The 25446-nt window shown below is 34.7% G+C and overlaps 2 protein-coding genes and 1 non-coding gene across 3 annotated transcripts; 1 reads left to right on the forward strand and 2 right to left on the reverse strand.

Moving 5' to 3' along the window:
* Positions 1 to 4558: 4558 nt before the first annotated feature.
* Positions 4559 to 4631, reverse strand: TRNAR-UCU. The gene has a single exon. It is a non-coding gene; the product is annotated as a tRNA-Arg (tRNA).
* A 10162-nt stretch (positions 4632 to 14793) lies between these two features.
* Positions 14794 to 15828, forward strand: LOC109167246 (protein EXORDIUM-like 2). The gene has a single exon (XM_019316253.1). The coding sequence runs from the start codon at positions 14863 to 14865 to the stop codon at positions 15769 to 15771; it is 909 nt and encodes a 302-aa protein (XP_019171798.1). The 5' UTR covers positions 14794 to 14862; the 3' UTR covers positions 15772 to 15828.
* A 7595-nt stretch (positions 15829 to 23423) lies between these two features.
* Positions 23424 to 24598, reverse strand: LOC109167165 (protein EXORDIUM-like 2). The gene has a single exon (XM_019316122.1). The coding sequence runs from the start codon at positions 24581 to 24583 to the stop codon at positions 23672 to 23674; it is 912 nt and encodes a 303-aa protein (XP_019171667.1). The 5' UTR covers positions 24584 to 24598; the 3' UTR covers positions 23424 to 23671.
* Positions 24599 to 25446: the final 848 nt, after the last annotated feature.

Here is a 25446-nt window from a genome sequence, read left to right on the forward strand (position 1 = left end):
TTATCCACCAAGGTGTCCAAAGGCTGCTGTTGAGATGGTGGTGGGGTTGGTGTAGAGCGTCCAAGTAGCTCAAACGATGGGACTTCTATTTCTATTTCTTTTCTTGTTTTTTCAAAAGTTGCTACCAGAGAATCAACTGCTGATGTGAAGCTTTCACTTCCGAAGAAGATGTCATCCAATTGCGAGGCAGTTGGGCTAGGAGTCGGTTGAATTGTGCTTGCAGCACTCAGCATTGTTGATATTCCTGAAAAAATCCTCTTCATGATTTCAACCGGGGCCCCTTGCTTGCCAATGTCAGACATGACCTGACCGAACTCAAGGACATCTGCTGTAAGCAGTTGAAGCACATTTGTTACTCGGTCAACATTTGTCAGAGGCACAAATGGAGCTGGAATAGATGGTGTAGCAGCAGGGCTGGACACTGGCCTTGGTATTGCAGCAGGAGGAGGTGCAGGTCGGGGTGATGATGTAGATGCAATGGCAGTAGGTCTCTGAAATCGAGGGATAACTTTGCCCTTACCAAAACCCCCTGATTTTATCTCAGCCGATACTCGCTTGTGTACAAGGCTTTTTGTCCAAGCTTTTATTGCCGGGAATGTGCGGTTGACAGTCATGCCTCTGAACTCTACTCGGTCAAAGTAGAAGAGCTTCAAGAATTACAGAAGAGTATGTTAAGGAGTTGAATAACTACATATTTAGAATTGTATGGATGCACATTCTTATTTGCATAACTATAATTCCATAATTATAAAACTACATATCCAGAATTGCATAACTATAATTCCATAATTGGATGACTATAATTCCATAATCCATAAACTACACATCCATAATTGAATAACTATAATTCCATAATTGTAAAACTATTATTCCATAATTGGAAAACCACAATTCCACAATTACAAAACTACACATCCATAAGGGCATAACCACACATACAGAATTGCATATCTATGATTCCATAATTGCATGAATATAATTCCATAATTACAAAACCACACATTCATAATTGTAAAACAATAATTCCATAATTTCAAAAACATAATTCCACAAATACAAAACTACACATCCATAGGTGCATAACCACACATCCAGAATTGAATATCTACAATTACATAATTGCATAAATATAATTCCATAATTAGAACATTTTATGTATAATGGAATCTTACCAGGATGAATACCATTGGACCTCCAAAGGATCTGGTAGGAGAGTCTTTGTAAATGTCATACGAATCAATTAAAGACTTGTACGTGTACTTGCACCAATTAAGTCTTGAGATTGCCCGGATGTTGAGCAATGACTTGATAACTCGATAGTTGGCATATCTTCCAGTATTTCCCCGGAGCAGAGATGACAGCAAACACCACAAAGTCTCTCTTGAAGGTATCTCCATGGTCACCTCTCCTGATTATTTCATCAGGCATCTTTGTTGTTATGGATGACCCTGACTTGACAATCCATCTTTTCCTCCACTCAGTCAGGACCTTATTATATGTAGCTTTAGAATTTTCCTCACTCTTTGTACCTTCCTCAACATCTCTCTTCCCCGGGGGGAGTCTCAAGATGTATTCAACATCCTCTTCACCGACATGTAGATGGTCACCATCCAATATGAAGTCTGATTTGAAAACATCAAACCTTTGCAGAAGATACTCAACAAGTTGTGAGTAATTGCTTGAGAATTGTAGGTGCAGCAGCCCTCCAAAACCCATATCAATCACAGCATCCTTTTCGTCCTGTGTTAGACGCTGGACAAGGTCATACATTTGCTTGGGACCCATTCGTGTACTGAAGTAATTCACATCAGGGTCTCGTACTTTCTCTCGCTTTTGTGGTGGTGCCCTCTTTCTTTTCACAGCTGCTGGTTGTTGCCTTGTCGAAGGCTCTGCTTGATCTTCCTGGGCAGGGGTGAGTTGAGCAGCTTGTGAGCTCAATACTGCTCTGGTTGTTCTCTTTTTTACAGACTTCACAAATTGACCAAGCGTAGCGTCATCTACCACACCTAACTCATCCATTTCTGCAAATAAAAAACATCAAGTGAGGTTAACAGAGTACTATATCCAAAACTTCATAACTACAATTCCATAAACACACAACTATACTTCCAGAATTGTAAAACTACAATTCCATAATCTCATAAGTATACCACAAGGCAAGTTATGCTAAAAAGGATTTGAATGCAGTTTGGTGCACAGAGTAAGGTTCACAGAGTAATACATCCAAAATTGTATAACTATAATTCCATAAACGCACAATTATACTTCCAAAATTGTACAACTACAATTCCATAAGTATACCCACAAGGCAAATTATGCTAAAAAGGCATTGATGCAGTTTGGTGCACAGAGTAAGATTCACAGAGTACTACATCCAAAACTCTATAACTACAATTCCATAAACACATAACTATATTTCCAAAATTGTAAAACTACAATTCCATAAGTATACCCACAAGGCAAATTATGCTAAGAAGGCATGAATGCAGTTTGGTGCACAAAGTAAGGTTAACAGAGTACTACACCCAAAACTGTATATCTACAATTCCATAAATGCACAACTATACTTCCAAAATTGTACAACTACAGTTCCATAAACTTATAAATATACTCATAAACCCATAATCATAACCATACACGTTAATAATCAAATAACTATACATTCATACAAGAGTAAACAGTATAAAACCCTAGTTTAAAATTTCATAAACATATACTCAAAATAAATGCTTGTTTTGTGTAAATGCATTATGTATCAACGTAAAATGCAATTATACCTGTTATAGGATGATGATGAGCTCTGGTTTACAGAGAAAGCGCAGTTGAATATGCGATGATCGGACGCCGGCGACAATAGCGACGACGAGTGTGTGTGAAAGCTAGAAAATGCTGAAGAAATGGTAAGGAAATGGAGATGATTGAAGCGTCTACGGAGGGTATCGTGTTGGAGAAGGAAGGGAGTGCGGGAAGTGAAATGCAATGGAGAAGAAACGAAGGAGCATTGTTTTATATTTTTTTTTTTAAAAAAAAATCTGATTGGTGGAGTGAAACGGTACCACTAATGGCACCGTTACTCCCTAAACGACGTCGTGTGGATCCGGATGCACCAAGTATGGTGCAAACGGATGCACAGCATAACGATTGAACCGAATGCACCTTGCAAGGTGCATACGGTTGCAAAACGGTGCCGTTTTGGTTAAAAAAACGCGCGTCCCACTTAAAGTAGAAATCAGGTTCGATTCCCGGTAGTAGCATTTTTATATATCCAGAAATTCATAACTATATATCCAGAAATTAATAACTATATATCCACAAATTCATAACTATATATCCACAGTGAATGAATGAAGTAAAAATCTACAATGAATGAATGAATGAAGTAAAAATCCACAATGAATGAATGAATGAAGTAAAAATCCACAATGAATGAATTAAATATCCACAATGAATGAACTAAATATCCATAAATTCATAACTATATATCCAGAAATTAATAACTATATATCCATAAATTCATAACTATATATCCACAGTGAATGAATGAAGTAAATATCTACAATGAATGAACTAAATATCCACAATGAATGAACTAAATATCCATAAATTCATAACTATATATCCACAAATTTATAACTATATATCCAGAAATTCATAACTATATATCCACAATAATACTATTGCCGAGAATCGAACCTGAAATTTTTTTTTTTTTAAAAGTGGGACGCGCGTTTTTAGTCAAAACGACGTCGTTTTGCATCGTATGCACCATGCGCATGGTACATTCGGTTGCACAGCATAACTATTGAGTGCGCAGCAGTCGTTATATTGTAGACCGCGGTGCACATGCACCGCGGTAAAAAACGACGTCGTTTCTTTAAGTAAAGAAATGGTCCGCCGTTACCGTTAACGGAGTCCCCGCATATATATTTGGTGTATTAAACACCAACTGACACTACAGTATATCTAAATCGATACAGCTAGCCTCACGACAAATGAAACTGCAGTTATATCAAAATGATACTGTAGTTGTGGTGAAGTGAAACTGCAGTGTATATAAAATAAAACTGAATAACATTTCACATATTTGAGTGTATATTGTACCATGAAGCTGTAATTATATCAAAATGATAATGTAGTTGTGTTTTAATAAAACTATAGTGTATATAAAATAAAGTTAAATAACATTTTCACATATTTGGGTCTATAATAAATATCGAATGAAACTGTAGTTATATTGAAGCGAAACTACAGTGTATACAAAATGAAACTGAATAACAGAGTTACCTTTTGCGGAAGGGTGCGGAACGGATGCCGTTTCTTTTATGCACCGTGGTGCACGATATAGTTTGCGAGGGCGCAGGCATTTATTACATAACATGATTTAGCTTAGGCTGACAAAATGAAAGCACGCCCAGTGGGACTCGAACGGATGCCATTTCTTTTATGCACCGTGGTGCACGATATAGTTTCTTTTATGCACCGTGGTGCACGATATAGTTTGCGAGGGCGCAGGCATTTATTACATAACATGATTTAGCTTAGGCTAACAAAATGAAACCACGCCCAGTGGGACTCAAACCCACAATCGCTTGATTAGAAGTCAAGCGCCTTATCCATTAGGCCATGGGCGCTTATTGCTTATTTTTATAAGTTTAATTTACTTGTACAATAATGACATTAGGGTTCTGACCCAAACCACAAAAGTGTTAATTTATTATAGGGAAAATTGTAATTTATATCCCTCACAAATATGTCAATTATCAATGTGACCCCTGAATTATTAGCAGTGTAAATGTTGCCCCTCAATTTTTAAAACATGCCATATATAAATCAACCATCTTTTATGAATTGTCGTAGTAATTTCAATAGAACTCTTTTACGGATTAACGAATTGTCCCAGTAATTTCAATATTTACTAATTACTTTGACAGTTCGTAAAAGAGGGGTGATTTATTTAATCATTATAAATAAATTAAAAGATAGGCCAATATTGAAATTATTGAATTGTCCCTCTATTTAACACCAATTCAACGAAAGAACAAAAGGATGACTACATTGAGCAAAAACACAAAAGTCTGGGACTATATTAGGTTACCAAAGTCGTTTAGGACGAAATTATAAAAAATCACTATAATCGATGACCATTTTGAGTATTAACTCATAAAAGTTTAGATGTTGACTTGTTGAGTGACCATTTTAGGGAGTTTTTGGATATTGGCTGGACAACCGATTTTTAGTTGTTTTGACCAATTTTAGCGGTTAAAATAGCTTATTGGTATAGCTGATTAGAGCAATAAGTTGATTTTCAAAAAGCTAACAAGAGTAGCGTTTCCGTATCAGCTGATTGCAATTAATTCAAAATGTCAAAATTATCCTCTCTTCTAAGACTTCTTTACTAAATTGTTTCATACCTTCACCTGCTAAATTTCCATACTCCATCGCAAAGCACAACAACAGTAGCGTTCGTTCTTCTTTTTCCCACACTTTCTCCATCCACCTTCCTTCATGCCGGTCATCGCTGCTCACGCCGATTGTCATTGCTCAGCCAGAATCATCTTCATCCGGTGTAAAGAAGAAGAAGAAGAAGAAGAAGAAGAAGAAGAAGAAGAATAATAATAATAATAATAATAATAATAATAATAATAATAATAATAATAATAATAATAATTAAAAAGACTAATCTGAGTAATCTTTATCCTTCTTGCCATCTCCCATCATCGGGTCTTCATCTTCAGAGCTTAATCCTCATCCTCTGATTCTCAAAGTTTCTTTGCGTTGATTTGGGGCAAATGAAAATATCTATTAGGGATTTGCTTTTAAATGAGCCTTGGGTTTGACATTTAATAATAATAATAATAATAATAATAATAATAAATACGGGTTGTGGGTTTAAACATTTAATAATAATAATAATAATAATAATAATAATAATTTTTACACTAAATCCATTTTAAATGATTAAAATTAAAAATAATTTTATAATAATTAAATTTATTCTTAGAAAAGTATAGATGTTGACTCAAATTTTATAATTATTTATCAATAAGAATTTATGCATCTTGGTATATTTAAAATTTAAAATAATACAATAAACTCATGTCTTTAAATGTCATTTTACATGTAATAGTTAATAGTAAACAACTAAATTACTTATTAAACACATTTCTATAACCAGCTAATACATTCAGTTGGTCAATATCAATCAATTCCTTAGAATTTTTCATAATATTATAAATATTAATACACATAACAAGAAAAAATATACAAAGCTACACACACGTTATTTTTACCACTTACATAGGCTTAAAGGTTAAAAATGAAAATTTAAATAATAAAAAACATTGATTGTTTTGTTATTAACAATTGTAGGGGATGATTAACATTTTCCTTAAGAAATGATTATATATAGTTGTCCACCTTATTAGACTAGTTGGGCGCATGCTGAGTTCTTGGAGTCCCACATGGCCAAGAGCAAAAACTTTCGTTTGTTGGCACCGTGAGCATTGTAGCTAGCCCCCGTGGTCTTATCCACAAGACTTGACCTGCGTAACCCGGATAAGACCCCTTCCCAAACATTCTCGTGCAGGCGTTGACTGCCTCCATCGGAGCCTTGGCTGGACCTTGGAAATAACCATTTTTAAACGGGTTCGTCACGGTTCCCGTCAAGACCGTGGCGAGGTTGATGATCATCCCGTCGATGCCAACATCTCCGTTGGGCTCAACTAGAGGAGGTGTTTGAGGGCCGTAAATGGGCTTATGAAACGGCCATGCACATTGCCCCGGGCATTGAGTCTCCGAGTGACTCACCCAGGCGTATGAACCACCAGTAGCTAATGTTGATTCTGTTGCTTGTAATCAATTTCCCATACTTTGTAATAATGTTGAGCTATGGCATCAAGATTGGGACATTTTCCCTTGAATAAACTACATCTCCTTGATATCTCTGTCTCTAACACAAAGAATATGATCTGTGACATTTGCCATCTTGCAAAACATAGGAGATCTACCTTTCCCTTAAGCAACACTGTATCTGCAGCCTGCTTTGATTTAGTCCACATGGATATTTGGGGTCCGTTTCACATCAAATCTATGAGAGAGGAAAGATATTTTCTAATTATTGTTGATGATTGTTCTAGATTCACATGACCGGGGCATATGCAAAACAAATCAGAAACAAGGGGCCTAATTAAAGACTTCTACCAAATGCATGGTTCACACTCAATTTGGAGTGACCATAAAAACCATAAGGAGTGACAATGACTTAGAGTTTAAAATGAAGGATGTGTTTGATGAAAATGACACTATCCATCAAAATTCATGCGTCAATACTCCTTAACGAATGCAGTGGTTGAAAGAAAACACCAACATGTTTTGGCAGTTGCTTGGGCTCTGAGATTCCAACAAGTGATCTTAAATCAAATCGAAAGCAAAAAGTGGTCAGAAATAGCAACAAAGGTTTTTCTGGATACCAAAAGTGGTCGGAACAAGGCTTTCGACTTGATTTAAGATCACTTTCAGGTGGTCGGAAATTCCATAATTTCAAGCAGCGATGTAGTATGCATTTTCTAACTGTGGGTAGAGCAAAGTCTTGGAAACTATAATATCTGTCCATATATGTCTACTTCTCACTTGAGATATCTAGCACATAATGTTTATTCTGAGATTGAACTTGCAGTGGACTTGGTCAAATTAAATCTCAAAATGAGATCGAAAAGGTTTGAGTTTTATACTAGTTAGTGGGCATAGCTGTGGCAAGTGTTACACAATTGGTTTTAATACCAATTTTATTGCCATGTTGGATGCTATCACTCCAACAGCCCTATATAAAGAGAGGTAGGGCAGAAGCATTTTACACAATAAGAAATCCAAGGAATTCCAGTACGCTTTAGCTTTCAAAAACTCTGCTTCTACTCTTTCTTTAGCTTCTTGTTTCTATCTTTGCTTTGTTCGTAGGATTCATTGTTTGGGTGCTCAAACAGTGAATCATTGCACATTTTATCTTGGGAAACCTGGGCTACAACGCTCCTAGCATTTGTGGAGGTAGCAAATAAGGTTTTAAGGAAAAAAACGATTTGTTCAAACTCGTGCTTACCTCTACCCAAATCATCTACCTTTCCTTCCCACTTTTTTCCTGTTTTCCCATATAATAATAATCTTTCTGTAGGATTATTATTTTGGGGTTTTTTCCACCTTATTTACCCAACAAATATAACCTTAAGATGGGGGCCAGTTGAGTTTGGTCGAACAATTGACTAGGTAAATTTGGTAACCATAAGCTTTTAAATTCAGCCTTTTTAGTTTGAGTTTGACAACCTTTAATTACTCAACCCAATTATTTGTAGCAAAAAAGACAAGGTCACTCCCATGTATCAATCATTATATCGTGCACCGGGGCGCAGAATGCATTGTGTGCCCCGCCCTGTCCAAAACGACGCCGTTTTGTTTAGTTCTGTGGGAAGTGACGCGACGGAGTTTATGTGTATTCTGTTATACAATTACGTACATTCTATTATACAATTATGTACATTATAATTATTTAATTCTATAATAATAATAATAATAATAATAATAATAATAATAATAATAATAATAATAATAATAATAATAATAATAATAACTATTATTAATATATATAAATAAATAAATAAAGAGTTAATGAACGATTTGGTCCTTCAATTATTCATGAACTGTCAATGTAGTCCCTCAATCGCTTATTAATCGATTTGGTCCCCGAAAACAATTATTTTTAGTCGATTTAGTCCTTCAGGCCGTCTTCCGTCGACGATCGGAGGGGCTAAATTGACTAAAAATAATTGTTTTCAGGGACTAAATCGACGGCCCGAGGGACTAAATCGACTAAAAATAATTATTTTCGGGGACCAAATTGATAAGCAATTGAGGGACTACATTGACAGTTCGCTAATAATTGAGGGACCAAATCATTGATTAACTCATAAATAAATAAATATGTACACACACACACACACACACACACACACACACACACACACACACACACACACACACACACACACACACACACACACACATATATATATATATATATATATATATATATATATATATATATATATATATATATATATTCAAGGGTCCCTATATATAAGGAGTGAGGTGGGGCAAGGGCAAGAGAGGGGAGCATCTGCCCCTAATAGTGTCAAAATGGGCCGGTCAGCCAAGCGGGTGCCTAATTTTTGGAAGGATTTTGCGTGGGTAAGCGAGTCCCACGAGTTTTTTTTTTATTGAATTTAAAGTTCAAAAAAATAAGTAAAGTCTACAAATATTAACATTGTGAATTTGCAATCTGGCTTTAAAGTCTAGCAAAAATTAATATTAATTCAATGTTTAAAAAAATAAGTAAAGTCTACAAATAATATTAATTTTTTTCATATTTAAAAATTTAAAAAAAAATTATATTTTTCAAATGTTAATGTCTAGTTATTTGCACTGAGCAATATGTAGAGCTATTTGTACTGTGCAAATAATGAATTGCACGGATCTAATCATGGACGTGCAAAATAAAACATTAAATGATGTGGATTTGACCACACATTCTCACCTAACACCTTGTTCTCACCAGATTAGGAACATATATATATATATATATATATATATATATATATATATATATATATATATATATATATATATATATATATATATATATATATATATATATATATTAAGGTCTGGTCTGCGGGCTGCGAGGCGGGTGACCAGTTATTTCGCAGTCCATCTTTTTTGTGGCCCTAATCCGCCACACTGCGGGGCGAGTGCGGGCCAACCAGTGGGCTTTGGCCTACTTTGACAGCCCTAGCTGCCCCCGCTGCTAGGTTGGGCGAAGGAGATGAAGGTGGACAAAGGAGGGTATGGGCCAGATTTGGCGATTGACAACTTTTCGGGTTTGTTTTGCAAAGTGGCTGCTTAGTGGGAAGTTTGATCGTTGGTAGAGGCATGTGTGCGGTTAGGAGTTTTAAGTGATATTGTCCACGAACCTACACTACTACAAAACACACTTACCACGGCGGTTATTTTTATAAATACACGGCGGTTCATGAAGTGCCGTGTAAGTGACCGCCTTTGTAAATAAAAACTTTCTACGGCGGTTATTTGAACCGCCTTGTATACTTCTAAAACACGGCAGTTGCTAACCGCCGTCTAATCTCACGATGTATGTCGTGTAATCACAACAATTATATGTATAGACGGCGCTTTTCTTGAGGAACCGCCGTCTATTCATATGTATAGACAGCGGTACAATATAAGAACCGCCGTCTATACATATGTATAGACGGCGGTTCAATGTAAAAACCACCGTCAATACATATGAATAGACGGCGGTTCAATGTAAGAACCGCCATCTATGCATATGTATAGACGGCGGTTGTCTTGAGGAACCGCCGTCTATGCATATGTATAGACGGCGGTTATCTTGAGGAACCGCCGTCTATACATATATTTTTCACCTTAAAAGAAGGTAAAATAAAATTACATTATATATTCGATGGGTCCTGGGGTCGCTTGGTTCATCTCACACTAACGTGTCACCTCACCAAGGTTCCGACACGTCCGTTGGTTCCCAAGTACCAAGCGCACCACAATTCGAGTTATGCTTAGGGTTAAGGGAACTCAAGGGCTCAGGGCCCCAAGCCCAGGGTGTAGTGTAAGGCCAAGGATCATTTTTATCAACAATATTCCAACCCACGCTTGGGATGGGAATCGATCCTTGGCCTACCTTTTTGAAAGACCATATCGGATACCATCAGACCACAAGGGAGATGGTTAATTATGCTATGTAGGAACATAATATACGTGCACATGTATATAATTAGAAAATACTAGGTTTTCTTGGATTAAGAAACTGTTAAGCTTAATGAATAATATTGATTTAGGAAAATTTAATAAAACTAGTCGTATGCACATACGGTCCTCGTACAATGCCCAAAAAAATATGAAGTATCACACCTTTACACGGCGACCGCCGTCTATTAAGTGACGTAAATATATATTAGAAGGCGGTTATTTAAGAACCGCCGTTTATTAAGTGACGTAAATATATATTAGAAGGCGGTTATTTAAGAACCGCCGTATATTAAGTGGCGTAAATATATATTAGAAGGCGGTTATTTAAAATCGTCGTCTATTAAGTGACGTAAATATATATTAGAAGGCGGTTATTTACAACCGCCGTCTATTAAGTGACGTAAATATAAATTAGACGGCGGTTATTTAAGAACCGCCGTCTATTAATTGACGTAAATATATATTAGACGGCGGTTATTTAAAACTGCCGTCTATTAAGTGGCGTAAATATATATTAGAAGGCGGTTATTTAAACCGCCGTCTATTAAGTGACGTAAATATATATTAGAAGGCGGTTATTTACAACCGCCGTCTATTAAGTGACGTAAATATATATTAGACGGCGGTTATTTAAGAACCGCCGTCTATTAATTGACGTAAATATATATTAGACGGCGGTTATTTAAAACCGCCGTCTATTAAGTGGCGTAAATATATATTAGAAGGCGGTTATTTAAAACCGTCGTCTATTAAGTGACGTAAATATATATTAGAAGGCGATTATTTAACAATCGCCGTCTATTAAGTGACGCCGTATATAACAGACGGCGGTTATTTAAAGACCGCCGTCTATTAAGTGTCGTAGTATATAATAGAAGGCGGTTATTTAAAGACCGCCGTCTATTATGTGCCGTAGTATATAATAGAAGGCGGTTATTTAGAAAACCGACGTCTATTATGTGTCGTAGTATAACAAAATATAATAGAAGGCGGTTATTTAAAAACCCGCCTTCTATTAAGCGACGTAGTATATCATTTCTGTAGTAGTGTTATTGTTCTTCATTATGGTCGACTATGACAGTTTGAGGTATGGTTTAATTTGTTATTCTCAAAAAGGTTTCAAGATATAAATCTTCATAGGAGAAATTGTACTTTTTGTCCCTCAATTATTAACTGAAATGCAATATAGTCCCCGGTTTTTAATTTGAACAAATTCGATCCTTCAATCTTTCTAACTTTAGCCAATTTAGTTCTCCTATGATATTTGGGTAGCAACTTTGACGGAGAACACTTAGGCTTGCACTGTTAAGACAACTAAGCTCTGCTGTTGGTGAAAGATTTGATGGAGGAGGCGGCTGACCCTTCAGGGGCGGAAATTTCTGACCGGAGGTGTATATGGCTTGCCAGGCTGAGGGGAGAGTAAGAAGATTTTGTTGTCTGAGGAGCAGGGAAGGGGAGGGAGGCAGAGGTCAAGACCATCAAAGAATATATAAAGAAAACAAATTTAAATGTAATCTGAAGGTATTTTCGACCACCAAAGGTGGTCGTAAAAATGACCAATTTAAAAAATTTAAAAGTGGTCAGAAATAGCGACCACTAAATAAAAATGGTTGGAAATGCTGGCCCTTATCCGTCCAATCCTACCCTTCTTCGAAATATTTAAAAATTCTCTCTTTCTAACCATTTTTGTGGGTGGTTGAAAAACTTGTTGCTATTTATGCATTTTCTAGCTCTGGGTAGAGAAAAGTCTTGGAAAGTCTAATATCTGTCCATCAATCCATGTATGCCTACTTCTCACTTGAGATATCTAGCACATAATCTTTGTTCTGAGATTGAACTTGCAAGGGACTTGGTTAATATTATGATTATTACTTTTATTTCATTAAATTATTTTCTTGAACGGTATCCTTGAGTTACAATTATTTATTTTCTATGAGTAGCTCCCTCCCCTAAACCAAAAACCAACCCCTAGAAAAGCATACTTGCGGGCAAATTGGAAATTAATTAAAATCTATTAATTAGTAAGCAAATATATAATGGAAATTAATTAAAACATATTAATTAGTAATATTGCATAATATGGTATTTCTATTGAATACCTATATTTATTTATATTGAGTAATGAGTAATATGGTATTCTGGCAATCCTCATACGGTTATCCCATTTTAGTCTCCAACAAATATTCACCGTGATGTTATTTATTACCTTAATAATAATAATAATAATAATAATAATAATAATAATGTTTTCATTACTTTACTTTATATCTAATCCATTTTATTACTATTGGACACAGATATTATTTACAATTAATATTTAATATGTATATAATAATAATGTTAATATTAATTATTTATGTAATTTACAATTAAAATTTAAATATATCTATACTATTAATAAATTAAAAAAATCCTCTTTTGTGAAATTTCCGCCCAAACAATAGTAAATTTAAATTGGAAAAGGAAACTGATATTATTAATTAATTGAAAATATAAAAGGGTCTTAATGGAAAAGGAAATCAATCATAAATTAGGCAAATTGAAAAAGGAAATGGATATTATTTATTAATTAACTAAAAATTATAAACATCCATAATTAACTTAAAATAGAAAAGGAGATTGTCGGATCACATGAAATAATATTTGATTAAGAATGTAAATTGAAAAAGAAAATTGATATTATTAATTTATAATTCTCATCCTATAAATACAATGGATTGGTGACTACAAAAATTGTAATTCTTCATTTTGCACTGCCCCATCCTCTTCCTGTGTTGGTGACTCTCTCATTCCCTTCTATATACCACTGCCCAATAAGAAATCATATTACAATTTTATAAATTTGTTAGGTAATAAGGTGGAAAACCCAAAAATAATAATCCTACGGAAAGATTATTATTATATGGGAAGAAGGTAAAAAAATTGGGGAAGGAAAAGATGGAAGATTCGGATAGTGGTTAGCACGAGTTTGAACAAATCGTCCTTTTCCTTAAAACCTTAAAACAATTATTTTTAGTTGATCATGGAAATTTGAAATATTAAAAGATAATATAAGAGTATTTAAAAAAAAATGGAGGTAATCACATTACCTCAAACATTACTTCAAAATCTTACATGACGATAATATAACATATATTTTCATTACCTAAGTAATGTTATAGAATTTCAATCGACCAAAATATATAATGATTGATCAATTCATAGGATGTTAAGGGAGTAAATACCAGCGGAAGTCCTCTGACTTTGGTGGCACTGCCACTTTTAGTCCTCAATTTTAAAATCGACCACTTTTAGTCCTCTTACTTTTTGTTTCTAGCCATCTATGGTCCTTTCGTTAAACTTGACCCTCTAATGCCGTTTTCTAAAAAATAATTAAGTCCTTTCATAATTAATTTATTAATTATTGTGTTTAATTTCCTCATCAGAATAGTCAAACAATGGTTTCCCAGCTATGAACGTGTACAAAACCAGCTCGTGAATCAAAATGGCGTACAAAAGCTGGTACGAAGGTTGTGCCAAAACGACGTTGGAATATCTCGGTATGACTCGGCAAACATAATAATTAATAAATTAATTATGAAAGGACTGAATTATCCTTGAGAAAACGGCATTAGATGGTCAAGTTTAACGGAAGGACCATAGATGGCTAGAAACAAAAGGTAAGAGGACTAAAAGTGGTTGATTTAAAAGTTGAGGACTAAAAGTGGCAGTGCCACCAAAGTCAGAGGACCTCCGTTGGTATTTACTCGATGTTAAGGTATATATGCTCAAACGCGCAGTTACATGTTTGATACATGTCAAAAAGGAAAATGATAGTCAATATAACTAAATATTGTTTATTCAATTCATTTTTTTTTCTCTGACAGAAATTATTTAGGAACTCTTGACCATTGAATGAGGTCTACGGTCTGTATCGTCCGGGAAAAGCTTAGCATTGAGGTTGGCAGAACTGTATATATAACACCTCCCATTTCTCCCTTCTCAAACAATTCCAAAGCTCAATCTTCCTTCCATCTAAAAGCTCTGGCCTTATCAATCATGGCTGTCATTAACAATTGTGCCACGGCTTCCGCCGTTGCTTTGCTCTTCTGTTTTCTCGCCGGCATTCCGGAGCCATCCTTCGGGGAACTAGTTAAGGAGCCGCCGGTTGTCCTCGAGTACCACAAAGGCACCCTTTTGAAGGGCTCGATCACTGTTAATCTTATATGGTATGGGAAGTTCACGGCCACCCAACGCTCAATAATCGTCGATTTTTTTGAGTCCTTTAAGACGGTAGATGTTCCGACTCCTTCTGTCGAGTCTTGGTGGAAGACCACCGAGAAGTATAAGGGTGGAGGACCCTCCACTATAGTCATTGGAAAACAAATACTCGAGGAAAACTGCCCGCTCGGAAAGACACTCAAGGATGACCAGATTGAGCAATTGGCGTCCAAGGGTGGGAATACTGTGGGGAGTGTTAATGTTGTCTTGACCGATAAGGATGTTTCTGTGGACGGGTTCTGCAAGAGGTGTGGCACTCACGGGTCAACGGCAGGGGAGAAACAGGTTGCATACGCCTGGGTGGGTAACTCGGAGACTCAATGCCCGGGGCAATGTGCATGGCCGTTTCATAAGCCCATTCAGGGCCCTCAGACACCTCCTCTAGTTGCACCCAACGGAGATGTTGGCATCGACGGGATGATCATCAACCTCGCCACCGTCTTGACGGGAACCGTGACGAACCCGCTTAAAAACGGTTATTTCCAAGGTCCAGCTGAGGCTCCGATGGAGGCAGTCAGCGCCTGCACGGGAATGTTTGGGAAGGGGTCTTATCCGGGTTACGCAGGTCAAGTCCTTGTGGATAAGTCCACGGGGGCTAGTTACAATGCCCACGGTGCCAACAAACGAAAGTTTTTGCTCCCAACCATGTGGGACCCCGAGACGTCAGCATGCGCGCCACTAGTCTAATAAGGTGGACAACTATAACCATTTCTTAAGGAAAATGTTAATCCTTCCCTACAATTGTTACTCAAAAAACAACCAATGTTTTTTTTTTTTTTTTTTTTTTTTTTTTTAACCTTAATTACCTTTATGCCTCTCTGATAGGGGTTGGCTATTTGTAAGTGGTAAAAATAACTGTGTAGCTTTGTATATCTTTTCTTGTTATGTGTACCAGTAAATTACTCATGCGTTGCGCGGATAACTTTTTTTTATTATATATTTAAATAATAAAATTAATGATGAAATTATAAACATTTTTAATATTTGAAAGTGTACATTTATTTGAAATTATAACATCTGTGACATGTTGGTAAATAACATCTGTCAGTCATGGAATGGATCTATAAGGGATGCAAGGGACAAACCAATTATAGAATGTCTTGAAATTCTTAGGAAAATGATGATAGGTAAATTCTTTGAGAAAAACAAAAAGCAGCAGAGTGGAAATCTTTGATATGTGCTGCAATTGTGAGAAAATTGAGAAGGAGACAGCAAAATACCTGGCAACACAATGTGATTTCTTCAAGTTTGAAGTTGGCCATTTATATGGGGATTAACAAGAGGTTGATCTGAAGGTGAAAAAATGTTCTTGTAGGGTGTGGGACCTAACTGGCATTCCATCCAAAGAGACATACTTGAAGGTATATGCTGGTTGTATCAACCCTATGACAGGTCCATATGAGTGGCTACACTGTGACAGAACCCCACCATTGCCTCCTTTGTATACTGCCAAGGTATATATGCATTGCCTAGTCATTAATGATTGACCTATCTATGAACTTTTATTTGACTAAATTGCTATGCAGGTTGGGAGGCCAAAAAGCTAAGGGCAAAGTCAGGTGGTGAATTGACACAAGATGGAAAGTATGTGTCCAGACAACACATTCAACTACATTGTGGACTGTGCAGGCAATCTGGCCACAATGCAAGGAAATGTCCAACAAATTCAAAGAAAAAGGTTTACTTTTTGGCCTCCCATAACATATTCAACTACATTTTTTTTTTGTATTAAGCCTAAGTTAACTTTTCATGTTTCTTTGTTTTGTCCCAGTTGAAGCCAAAAAAAAAAAAAAAAAAAAAAAGAGTAATTTATACTACCAGACAAATCCCCATCCACTTGCCTCCAGGGCACAACCAGCCTCATAAGAAACAGGCTATCTCTGGCCAGCACCAACCTGAGAAAGAATACCACCTTACCTCTGGAGACCAGCAGCAGCAGAAGCAAGATGACCATGATGAACTACCAGCAGCAGCACAGCAGCAAGATGACCATGATGACCTACCAGCAGTAACATAGCAGCAAGCACAGCAGCAAGATGACCAGGAGCAAATCCAATCCAAGGACAGCAAGGGCAAAAGGAAAGTGAGGCCATCCAATAGGAAAAAACCCTATTATACCAGGAGAAAGACCACCTTCAAGTCCAAGTTCTTTGGAAATAAGGGTGAACCAATTAACCTTGAGTGATTGCAAACTAGGTGCTTGTTAGGTTGGCTTATGACTCTGTTTTGGGAAGCTGATGGCTAGGTTAAGGTCTGAATGTTTGCTTAGATGTTTTGTATCAAACAGTCCAGTTAGTATCTTTTTGGTTGCCTTAGATGTTTTGTATCAAACTACTAAAAGTACAATGTTTTTGGTGAATGGTAATGCAGTAGGTATCTTTCATGATTTTGTCCAAGTTCCATTACTATATACTGTGTACAAACTTACCAATTCATTCATTACCAAAACCAACCATATATATCCAATTCATTCATTACCAAAACATATATATCCAATACATTCATTACCAAAACCAAACCTGGAATTCATACATTACCAAACAATATATATCCAAAACCAAGCCTAATTCATTCATTACCAAAACCAACCATAATTCATACATTACCAGAAGGTTACCATAATGCATACATTACCAAAACATACCAAACTACACACATTACACAAAATCATAACTTGGAAATTTCATTACCAAACCCTACAATCAACTACTGCTACAAATATTACAATCAAGACTACTAAAACCTTGTTCATGGACTTCAAACCTTGTTCACTTCTCAGTTTCAAGATTAATTTTCATATCTCTTCATCTTGTCGGTTGATGCGTTTTAGCAATCCTGGAATTATTCGCTTTGAACGATAGCACATTGGAGTATCATACCAATCAATAAAACCACATCCCACCTACCTCTGCAATAATACAAAAATTGAAAAAAAAAATAGGTTTTAAACTAATTTCTAAAACAGAAAATATCTGCGAATTTGATGTTCATAAATTAGGTTTGAAACTAATTTCAAAAAAAAAAACCTACGAAATTGATGTTTTCGTAGGTATTTCATAAATAAATAAAAAAAACAAAAATTAACTTACATTACCACCCAAGCATTGCCAAAATCTACGACCTGGGTTCTCAGTTGTCCAAGAAGTGCGTAATTTCAGTTGCTCACCACATCTACAATGGACAATTGGAAACCTTTCTCCAAATTCATAGAACTCGTTGGCATGATTAGAAGAAGAATAGGAATACGAATTAGCCATTGCTAGCCAAGCAGAGGAGGTCGAGAAGTAGTCGAGACGCCATCGAGGAAGCCGGTCGGAACTTCTCGCCAAATGGAATTGCAGCGGTGGACGATTGGTCGTTTATTAGCCCAGCAGGAGTTTTCCCCCAAATAAGTACACTAGCAATGATGTTTTTATCCTCATCAGAAGTTAATTCGAAACATTAAATGTTTTTCCGGCCAAAATTGGCCGGCAATTTGGCCGGGAGGACCAAATCTGCTAATAATTGCATAGTTAAAGGTTTAAATTGGGAGTTTTGAAAGTCACGTACTCAAATTATCAGTACCCTAATAGTCACAGGACCAAAAGTGCAATTTGAACTTTTTTTTTGGAAAAATTGCATCTTTGGTCCCTGAGTTATACACAAGTTTTGACTCAGTCCCTGAGTTATGACTGTAACCATTTTCAGTCCCTTAGTTATGAACGAAGTGGCGCTTTGGTCCCCGACCGTTAAAACTGATGGAAAAAATTTAAAATATTTAAAATTTGAGGGGTAAAGTAGGAAATTCACATTTTAGTCTCCTTATATCAAAACCACTTTCACAACATTATTTTTCACTTCTTAGCCTCATATTTCAAGATTGTTCAATTCTAAAAGCATTTCAATCAATAACTTTAGTATGACTTGTTAGGAACCTGACTTGCGTATAACAAACTTAAGACTTAGCACAAACAAATAAATACTTGATCATTGTCTTCAGACGTATGAAACACACTATCCTATCAATTTTCAATGTTCTTTACTAAGCAACAAAGATAATCAAACCATAACTTTTGAGATACAAAATGGTATCAACTTTCTTAGGTTGCTTTTATGAGAAATTTACTAATGGAATAACTTGAGATGTTTAGTATGTAAAAATTTTTCATATGCAGTTGTTTAGTCAATAATCGTTTTTAGAAGTTACAAATTAAAAGTTTTTAGAATTTTCACAACTGAGTCTTAGATTCCTCATTCATTACTCTGATTTTTAAGAAGACAGAGGAGGTGATGGATATATACATATATAATATAATTTACATATATTGTTAGGATATACGATTCTTGATTAAGTTACTACAGAGCTCACGAAAGAATTTTACATACTAAAAATCTATAGTTACTCCCTTGGCGAATTTGTTATAAAAATAACCTGAGATATTTGATATCTTCTTGTATTTCAAAAGTTATGGTTTGATTACCATTATGTTTAGTGGGGAAATCAGAAACTTTTAGGATGATGTGTTTTACATGCTTGAAGACAATGATCAAGTATTCTCTTGTTTGTACTGAGTCACTTGTTCCTTATACGAGACTCATGTTACTAACAAGTCATACGAAGATTATTGAATTGCTTTTAGAATTGAATAACCTTGAAATAGAATGCTAGGAAGTTGAAAATAATGTTGCAAAAGTGGTTTCAATACAAGAAAATGAATAAAATGTGAATTTCTTATTTTACCCCTAAAATTTTAAATATTTTTTAGTTTTTCCGTCAGTTTTAACGGTCGGGGACCAAATGCGCCACTTCGCTCATAACTGAGAGACTAAAAACGGATACGGTCATAACTCAGAGACTGAGTCGTCACTACCATTATAACTCAGGGACCAAACTCGCCATTTTCCCTTTTTTAAAAAAATTAATTTATTACTGTATTTATTTATTAGGGGGTTTTGGGAAAAGATTCATCTAAATCTTTCCCCAAAATGTATATGTGTTGTTTTTGTTTTGTTTTTTTTTTTTTTTGTTTTTGTATTGTTTTGTTTTGTTTTTTTCTTTTGCAGTTTGGAGCAAATTGCGGAGTTATTAAATAATATTTTTGATGTTTTGATTAAAAACAAAATGTTAGAATGGTGGATTTGTTAAAATTTTGGTGAATTTGTCAATAATGGAACAAAGTTATTAATTGTATATGGATATTAAATTTCGTTTGGAAAGTAGAAAAATAATTTCTGGAAAATGAGTTATTTTTCAGAAAATAATTTTATTTTCAATGTTTGGCTGCACAGCAGAAAATTGTCTTTGGCTCTGTTTGGCAGAGCTTATTTAGGAGCTTATAGCTTATTTTAAGCTACTAATAAGCTATAAGCTCTGTTTGGTAATGTTCCTAAAATAAGCTAATAGCTTAAAATAAGAGCTTATTTTGGAACGCTACCTAAGGTAGCTCCTAGCTTCCTAACTTTTTTCCATCTTTATCCTTATTATTTTAAAGAAATGACATAATTTACCCTTTCCAATTAAAATCTTTTTCTCTTCTCCTTAATTTATCAGCAACTTTCACCGCAAATATTATTATTATTATTATTATTATTATTATTATTATTATTATTATTATTATTATTATTATTATTATTATTATTATTATTATTATTATTATTATTATTATTATTATTATTATTATTATTATTATTATTATTATGAGATTTGCAAAAATATTGCTACTTCATTATGAGATGCTAGATCATGATTATGCTAATAGTTTTATTTCAAAATGTTAATTTTTTTAAAAGACAAAATGTTAAATTTTAATATGTAAACAAACTAATTTAAATTTTATGAAGATGTCATTTTTAGTCTTTTTACATTTATCAGCTTATCAAAAAGTTAATTTTACCAAACACTTTCAATCATAACAGCTAGCTTAACAGCTCTTCAGTTTTCAGCTCCGAGCTTATAGCTTTTAAGCTTTCAGCTCCAAGCTTATAGCTTTTCAGCAAGGTTTGTCAAACAGAGCCTTGTGTATTTGATTCATTTTTCAGAAAATGTCTTTGTGTTTTTTGGTTCATTTTTTAGAAAATGAACAAGAAAATGAGTAAAATTGTATAATTCAACCTTTTAATTTTTATATATCCAAAGAAAGTCATTTTTATATCTCTCAAATTATTACTATACAAATCTAATAATTATTATGGTAATTAAGCTAATAATTACACAAATAATATTATAATTTAGTAAAAATTATTATGGTAATCAAGCTAATTATTACCATAATAATAGTATAATTACAATTATGTATTAATAAGTGTATAGCTAAAAGGAAATTTATATTATTATTATTATTATCATTATTATTATTATTATTACTATTATTATTATATAATAAAATAAAATAAAATTACAATAATAACGATATTAATAATTACTAATATACTAATAATCAAAACAAAACTATTCATAAAATAAAATAAAATTTTTTAAAAAAAAAAAAAACAAAAACAAAACAAACCAAAAAAAAAAAAACAAAAAAACAAAAAAAAAAAACAAAAAAAAAAAAACAAAGGGGAGCCATGGGCTGCCCTTTGTAAATGGTGTGAGATCATTTTGATCCCACATCGAAAATGTTTGGAAAGAGGAGCTCTTGAGCTCCTCTATAAAAGATGAGCAATGCTCATCTTCCAAACATAATTGTTTGCCCATCAATGTGGGCAAGTATTGAGAAGCCAAAAAGCTTTTATATAAAAAGTCTTAAGACTTCTTATTTTAGGTTTTTTTTTTAAATTAATTTATTAATTTATTTATTAAGGAATTTTGGGAAAAGATTAATCTTAATCTTTTTTCAAAATGTATATGTGTTGTTTTTGTTTTTAGCAATTTGGAGCAAATTGCGGACTTATTAAATAATATTATTTGTGTTTTGATTAAAAACAAAATGTTAAAATGACGAATTTGTTAAAATTTTGACGAATTGGTTAATAATCAAACATGGTCATTATCTAATAATTAATATGACAATTAACAAATTAATTGTACAGGTGTTAAAGTTTGTTTGGAAAGTAGGAAAATGATTTCCAAAAATATTTTTCTTTAGAATGTTTGGCTGCACAACCGAAAATTGTCTTTGTGTATTTGATTTTTTTTTTGTGTGTATTTGATTTTTTTTTTGTGTATTTGATTTTTTTTTTCAGAAAACTTCTTTGTGTATTTGGTTCATTTTTCAGAAAATGAACATGAAAATGAGTAGAATTGTATACTTAAACATTTTAATTGTTATATATTCAAAAAAATATTTTTATTGTTTTGTTTTTTTTTTTTGAATGCTACTAGCTCTATTACATTGTTTTGTTTAGAATATAACAACTTTTATTTTAAATTCCATGCATGCAACATAAGTTTTGGATGTACTCAGTGGACGAGCATTTTTTATCAATTTTAAGAAGCCTTAATGGCTTCTTATTTTAGTTTTTTTTAATTTATTTTTTAATTAGGGGGTTTTGGGAAAGATTAATCTTATTTTTTTCCACAAAATGTATATGTGTTGTTTTAGTTTTTAGCAGTTCAGAGCAAACTGCTGAGTTATCAAATAATATTTTTGGTGTTTTGATGAATACTGCTTAAGGACGAATATATTTAAGTTGTGACTCTTTGTGTAAGGCATAATCAGACAGTGAAAATCTATCAGAAGTACACATTCCTGAATTCTTAAAGAGATTGTCGGATTTTCATAATCATTCATTGACATTAAAGATTGGTGCACCTGTTATATTATTGCAGAACATAGATCACTCTGTTAGTCATTGCAACGAGATACTACGCGACTCATCATCACAAGATTGGTAAATTAAATCACAATGTCGAAACAAGAATAGTTATTGGAACACATGAAGGAACCACGTTCTTATCCCCGAATGTCTCTAGCTCAGTCCTTTTGATGCGAGATTGCCCTTCAAGTTCCAGCGTAAAAAATCCCCGTTGATGCTTGCATATGCCATGACTATCAACAAAGTCAAGGTCAAACACTAACTCACATTGGGTTATTGCTAAAAAACCGATCTTTAATCACGGACAATTATACATAGTTTTCTCCAGAGTCACCATTCCTGATGGCCTGAAGGTGTTAGCCCTAAAAAAGGACGGACAATTATTTATTTTCTATGAGTAGCTCCCTCCCCTAAGCCAAAAACCAACCCCTAGAAAAGCATACTTGCACAATATTATTATTATTATTATCATTATTATTATCATTATCATTATGAGAAAGTCCTAATTGGTATTGGTGCTTCTTGTACCTGGTAAACCACAAAGCAACTTTTTATCTTCATTTTTGTTGTATACTTGATAGAATTGACATCAATGTCAATCATTAATTTAGAATTTTTCATATTATTAAAAATATTAATACACATAACAAGAAAAGATAAACAAAGCTACACAGTTATTTTTACCACTTACAAATAGTCAACCCGGTAATTAAGGTTAAAAAGGAAAATTTATATTTAAAAAAAAAAAAAAAAAAAAAAAAAAAAAAAAAAACAATGGTTGTTTTGTGAGTAACAATTGTAGGGGAGGATTAACATTTTCCTTAAGAAATAGTTATAGTTGTCCACCTTATTAGACTAGTGGCGCGCATGCTGACGTCTCGGGGTCCCACATGGCCGGGAGCAAAAACTTTCGTTTGTTGGCACCGTGGGCATTGTAACTAGCCCCCGTGGACTTATCCACAAGGACTTGACCTGCGTAACCCGGATAAGACCCCTTCCCAAACATTCCCGTGCAGGCGCTGACTGCCTCCATCGGAGCCTCAGCTGGACCTTGGAAATAACCGTTTTTAAACGGGTTCGTCACGGTTCCCGTCAAGACGGTGGCGAGGTTGATGATCATCCCGTCGATGCCAACATCTCCGTTGGGCGCAACTAGAGGAGGTGTCTGAGGGCCCTGAATGGGCTTATGAAACGGCCATGCACATTGCCCCGGGCATTGAGTCTCCGAGTTACCCACCCAGGCGTATGCAACCTGTTTCTCCCCTGCTGTCGACTTGTGAGTTCCACACTTGCTCCTGCAGAAACCATCCACAGAAACATCCTTATCGGTCAAGACAACATTAACACACCCGACAGTATTCCCACCCTTGGACGCCAATTGCTCAATCTGGTCATCCTTGAGTGTCTTTCCGAGCGAGCAGTTTTCCTCGAGTATCTGTTTTCCAATGACTATAGTGGAGGGTCCTCCACCCTTATACTTCTCGGTGGTCTTCCACCAAGACTCGACAGAAGGCGTCGGAGCATCTACCGTCTTAAGGGACTCCAGAAAATCGACGATTATAGAGCGTTGGGTGGCCGTGAACTTCCCATACCATATCAGATTAATGGTGATCGAGCCCTTCAAAAGGGTGCCGTTGTGGTACTCGAGGACAAGAGGCGGCTCCTTAACTAGTTCCCCGAAGGATTGCTCCGGAATGCCGGCGAGGAAACAGAAGAGCAAAGCAACGGCGGAGGCCGTGGCACAATTCTTAATGGCAGCCATGATTGATAAGGCCAGAGCTTTTATATGGAAGGAAGATTGAGCTTTGGAATTGTTTGAGGAGGGAGAAATGGGAGGTGTTATATATACAGTTCTGCCAACCTCAAAGCTAAGCTTTTCCCGGACGATACAGACCGTAGACCTCATTCAATGGTCAAGAGTTCCTAAATAATTTCTGTCAGAGAAAAAAAAATGAATTGAATAAACAATATTTAGTTATATTGACTATCATTTTCCTTTTTGACATGTATCAAACATGTAACTGCGCGTTTGAGCATATATACCTTAACATCCTATGAATTGATCAATCATTATATATTTTGGTCGATTGAATGACATTATTCTTATGGTGCTTTTAGTTCAAATTATATATCATTACTTAGGTAATGTAAGTATATGTTATATTATCGTCATGTAAGATAATTTTGAAGTAATTAATGTTTAAGGTAGCGTGATTACCTCCATCTTTTTAAATATGTACTATTATATTATTTTTTTTAATATTTCAAATTTCCATAATCAACTAGCCCTCATATATACTAATATAGAACATTAGTATAATATAATGCTATTTCCCTAATAAGGCAATATTATTACCAAAGGTAATCTAATGTGAACTAAACATACATACCCTTAGAATAATGTTATTTCCACCCATTTATTTCACCTGATGACTTGACAATAAAACCAGTAGTGAGCTGGCCGACTCCATCCAATATTAAAATAAAATGGTTTTTTTAATGCTATTGACTCTATTACATTGTAGTATCTGTTCAAACATACTTTTTCAACCTAATGAAGCACAAAGAGTCAATAACGCATCGACCGAGGCTTGATCTCATGGCTTTCCACATGGAAGAGGTCAC

This window comes from Ipomoea nil, unplaced genomic scaffold (assembly GCF_001879475.1).
Source record: "Ipomoea nil cultivar Tokyo-kokei standard unplaced genomic scaffold, Asagao_1.1 scaffold0317, whole genome shotgun sequence".
Taxonomy (NCBI): domain Eukaryota; kingdom Viridiplantae; phylum Streptophyta; class Magnoliopsida; order Solanales; family Convolvulaceae; genus Ipomoea; species Ipomoea nil.

What these genes read in the sequence shown, in the direction of transcription:
- LOC109167165 (XM_019316122.1), bottom strand. Translation starts at nt 24,583, where the DNA reads ATGGCTGCCATTAAGAATTGTGCCACGGCCTCCGCCGTTGCTTTGCTC.
- LOC109167246 (XM_019316253.1), top strand. Translation starts at nt 14,863, where the DNA reads ATGGCTGTCATTAACAATTGTGCCACGGCTTCCGCCGTTGCTTTGCTC.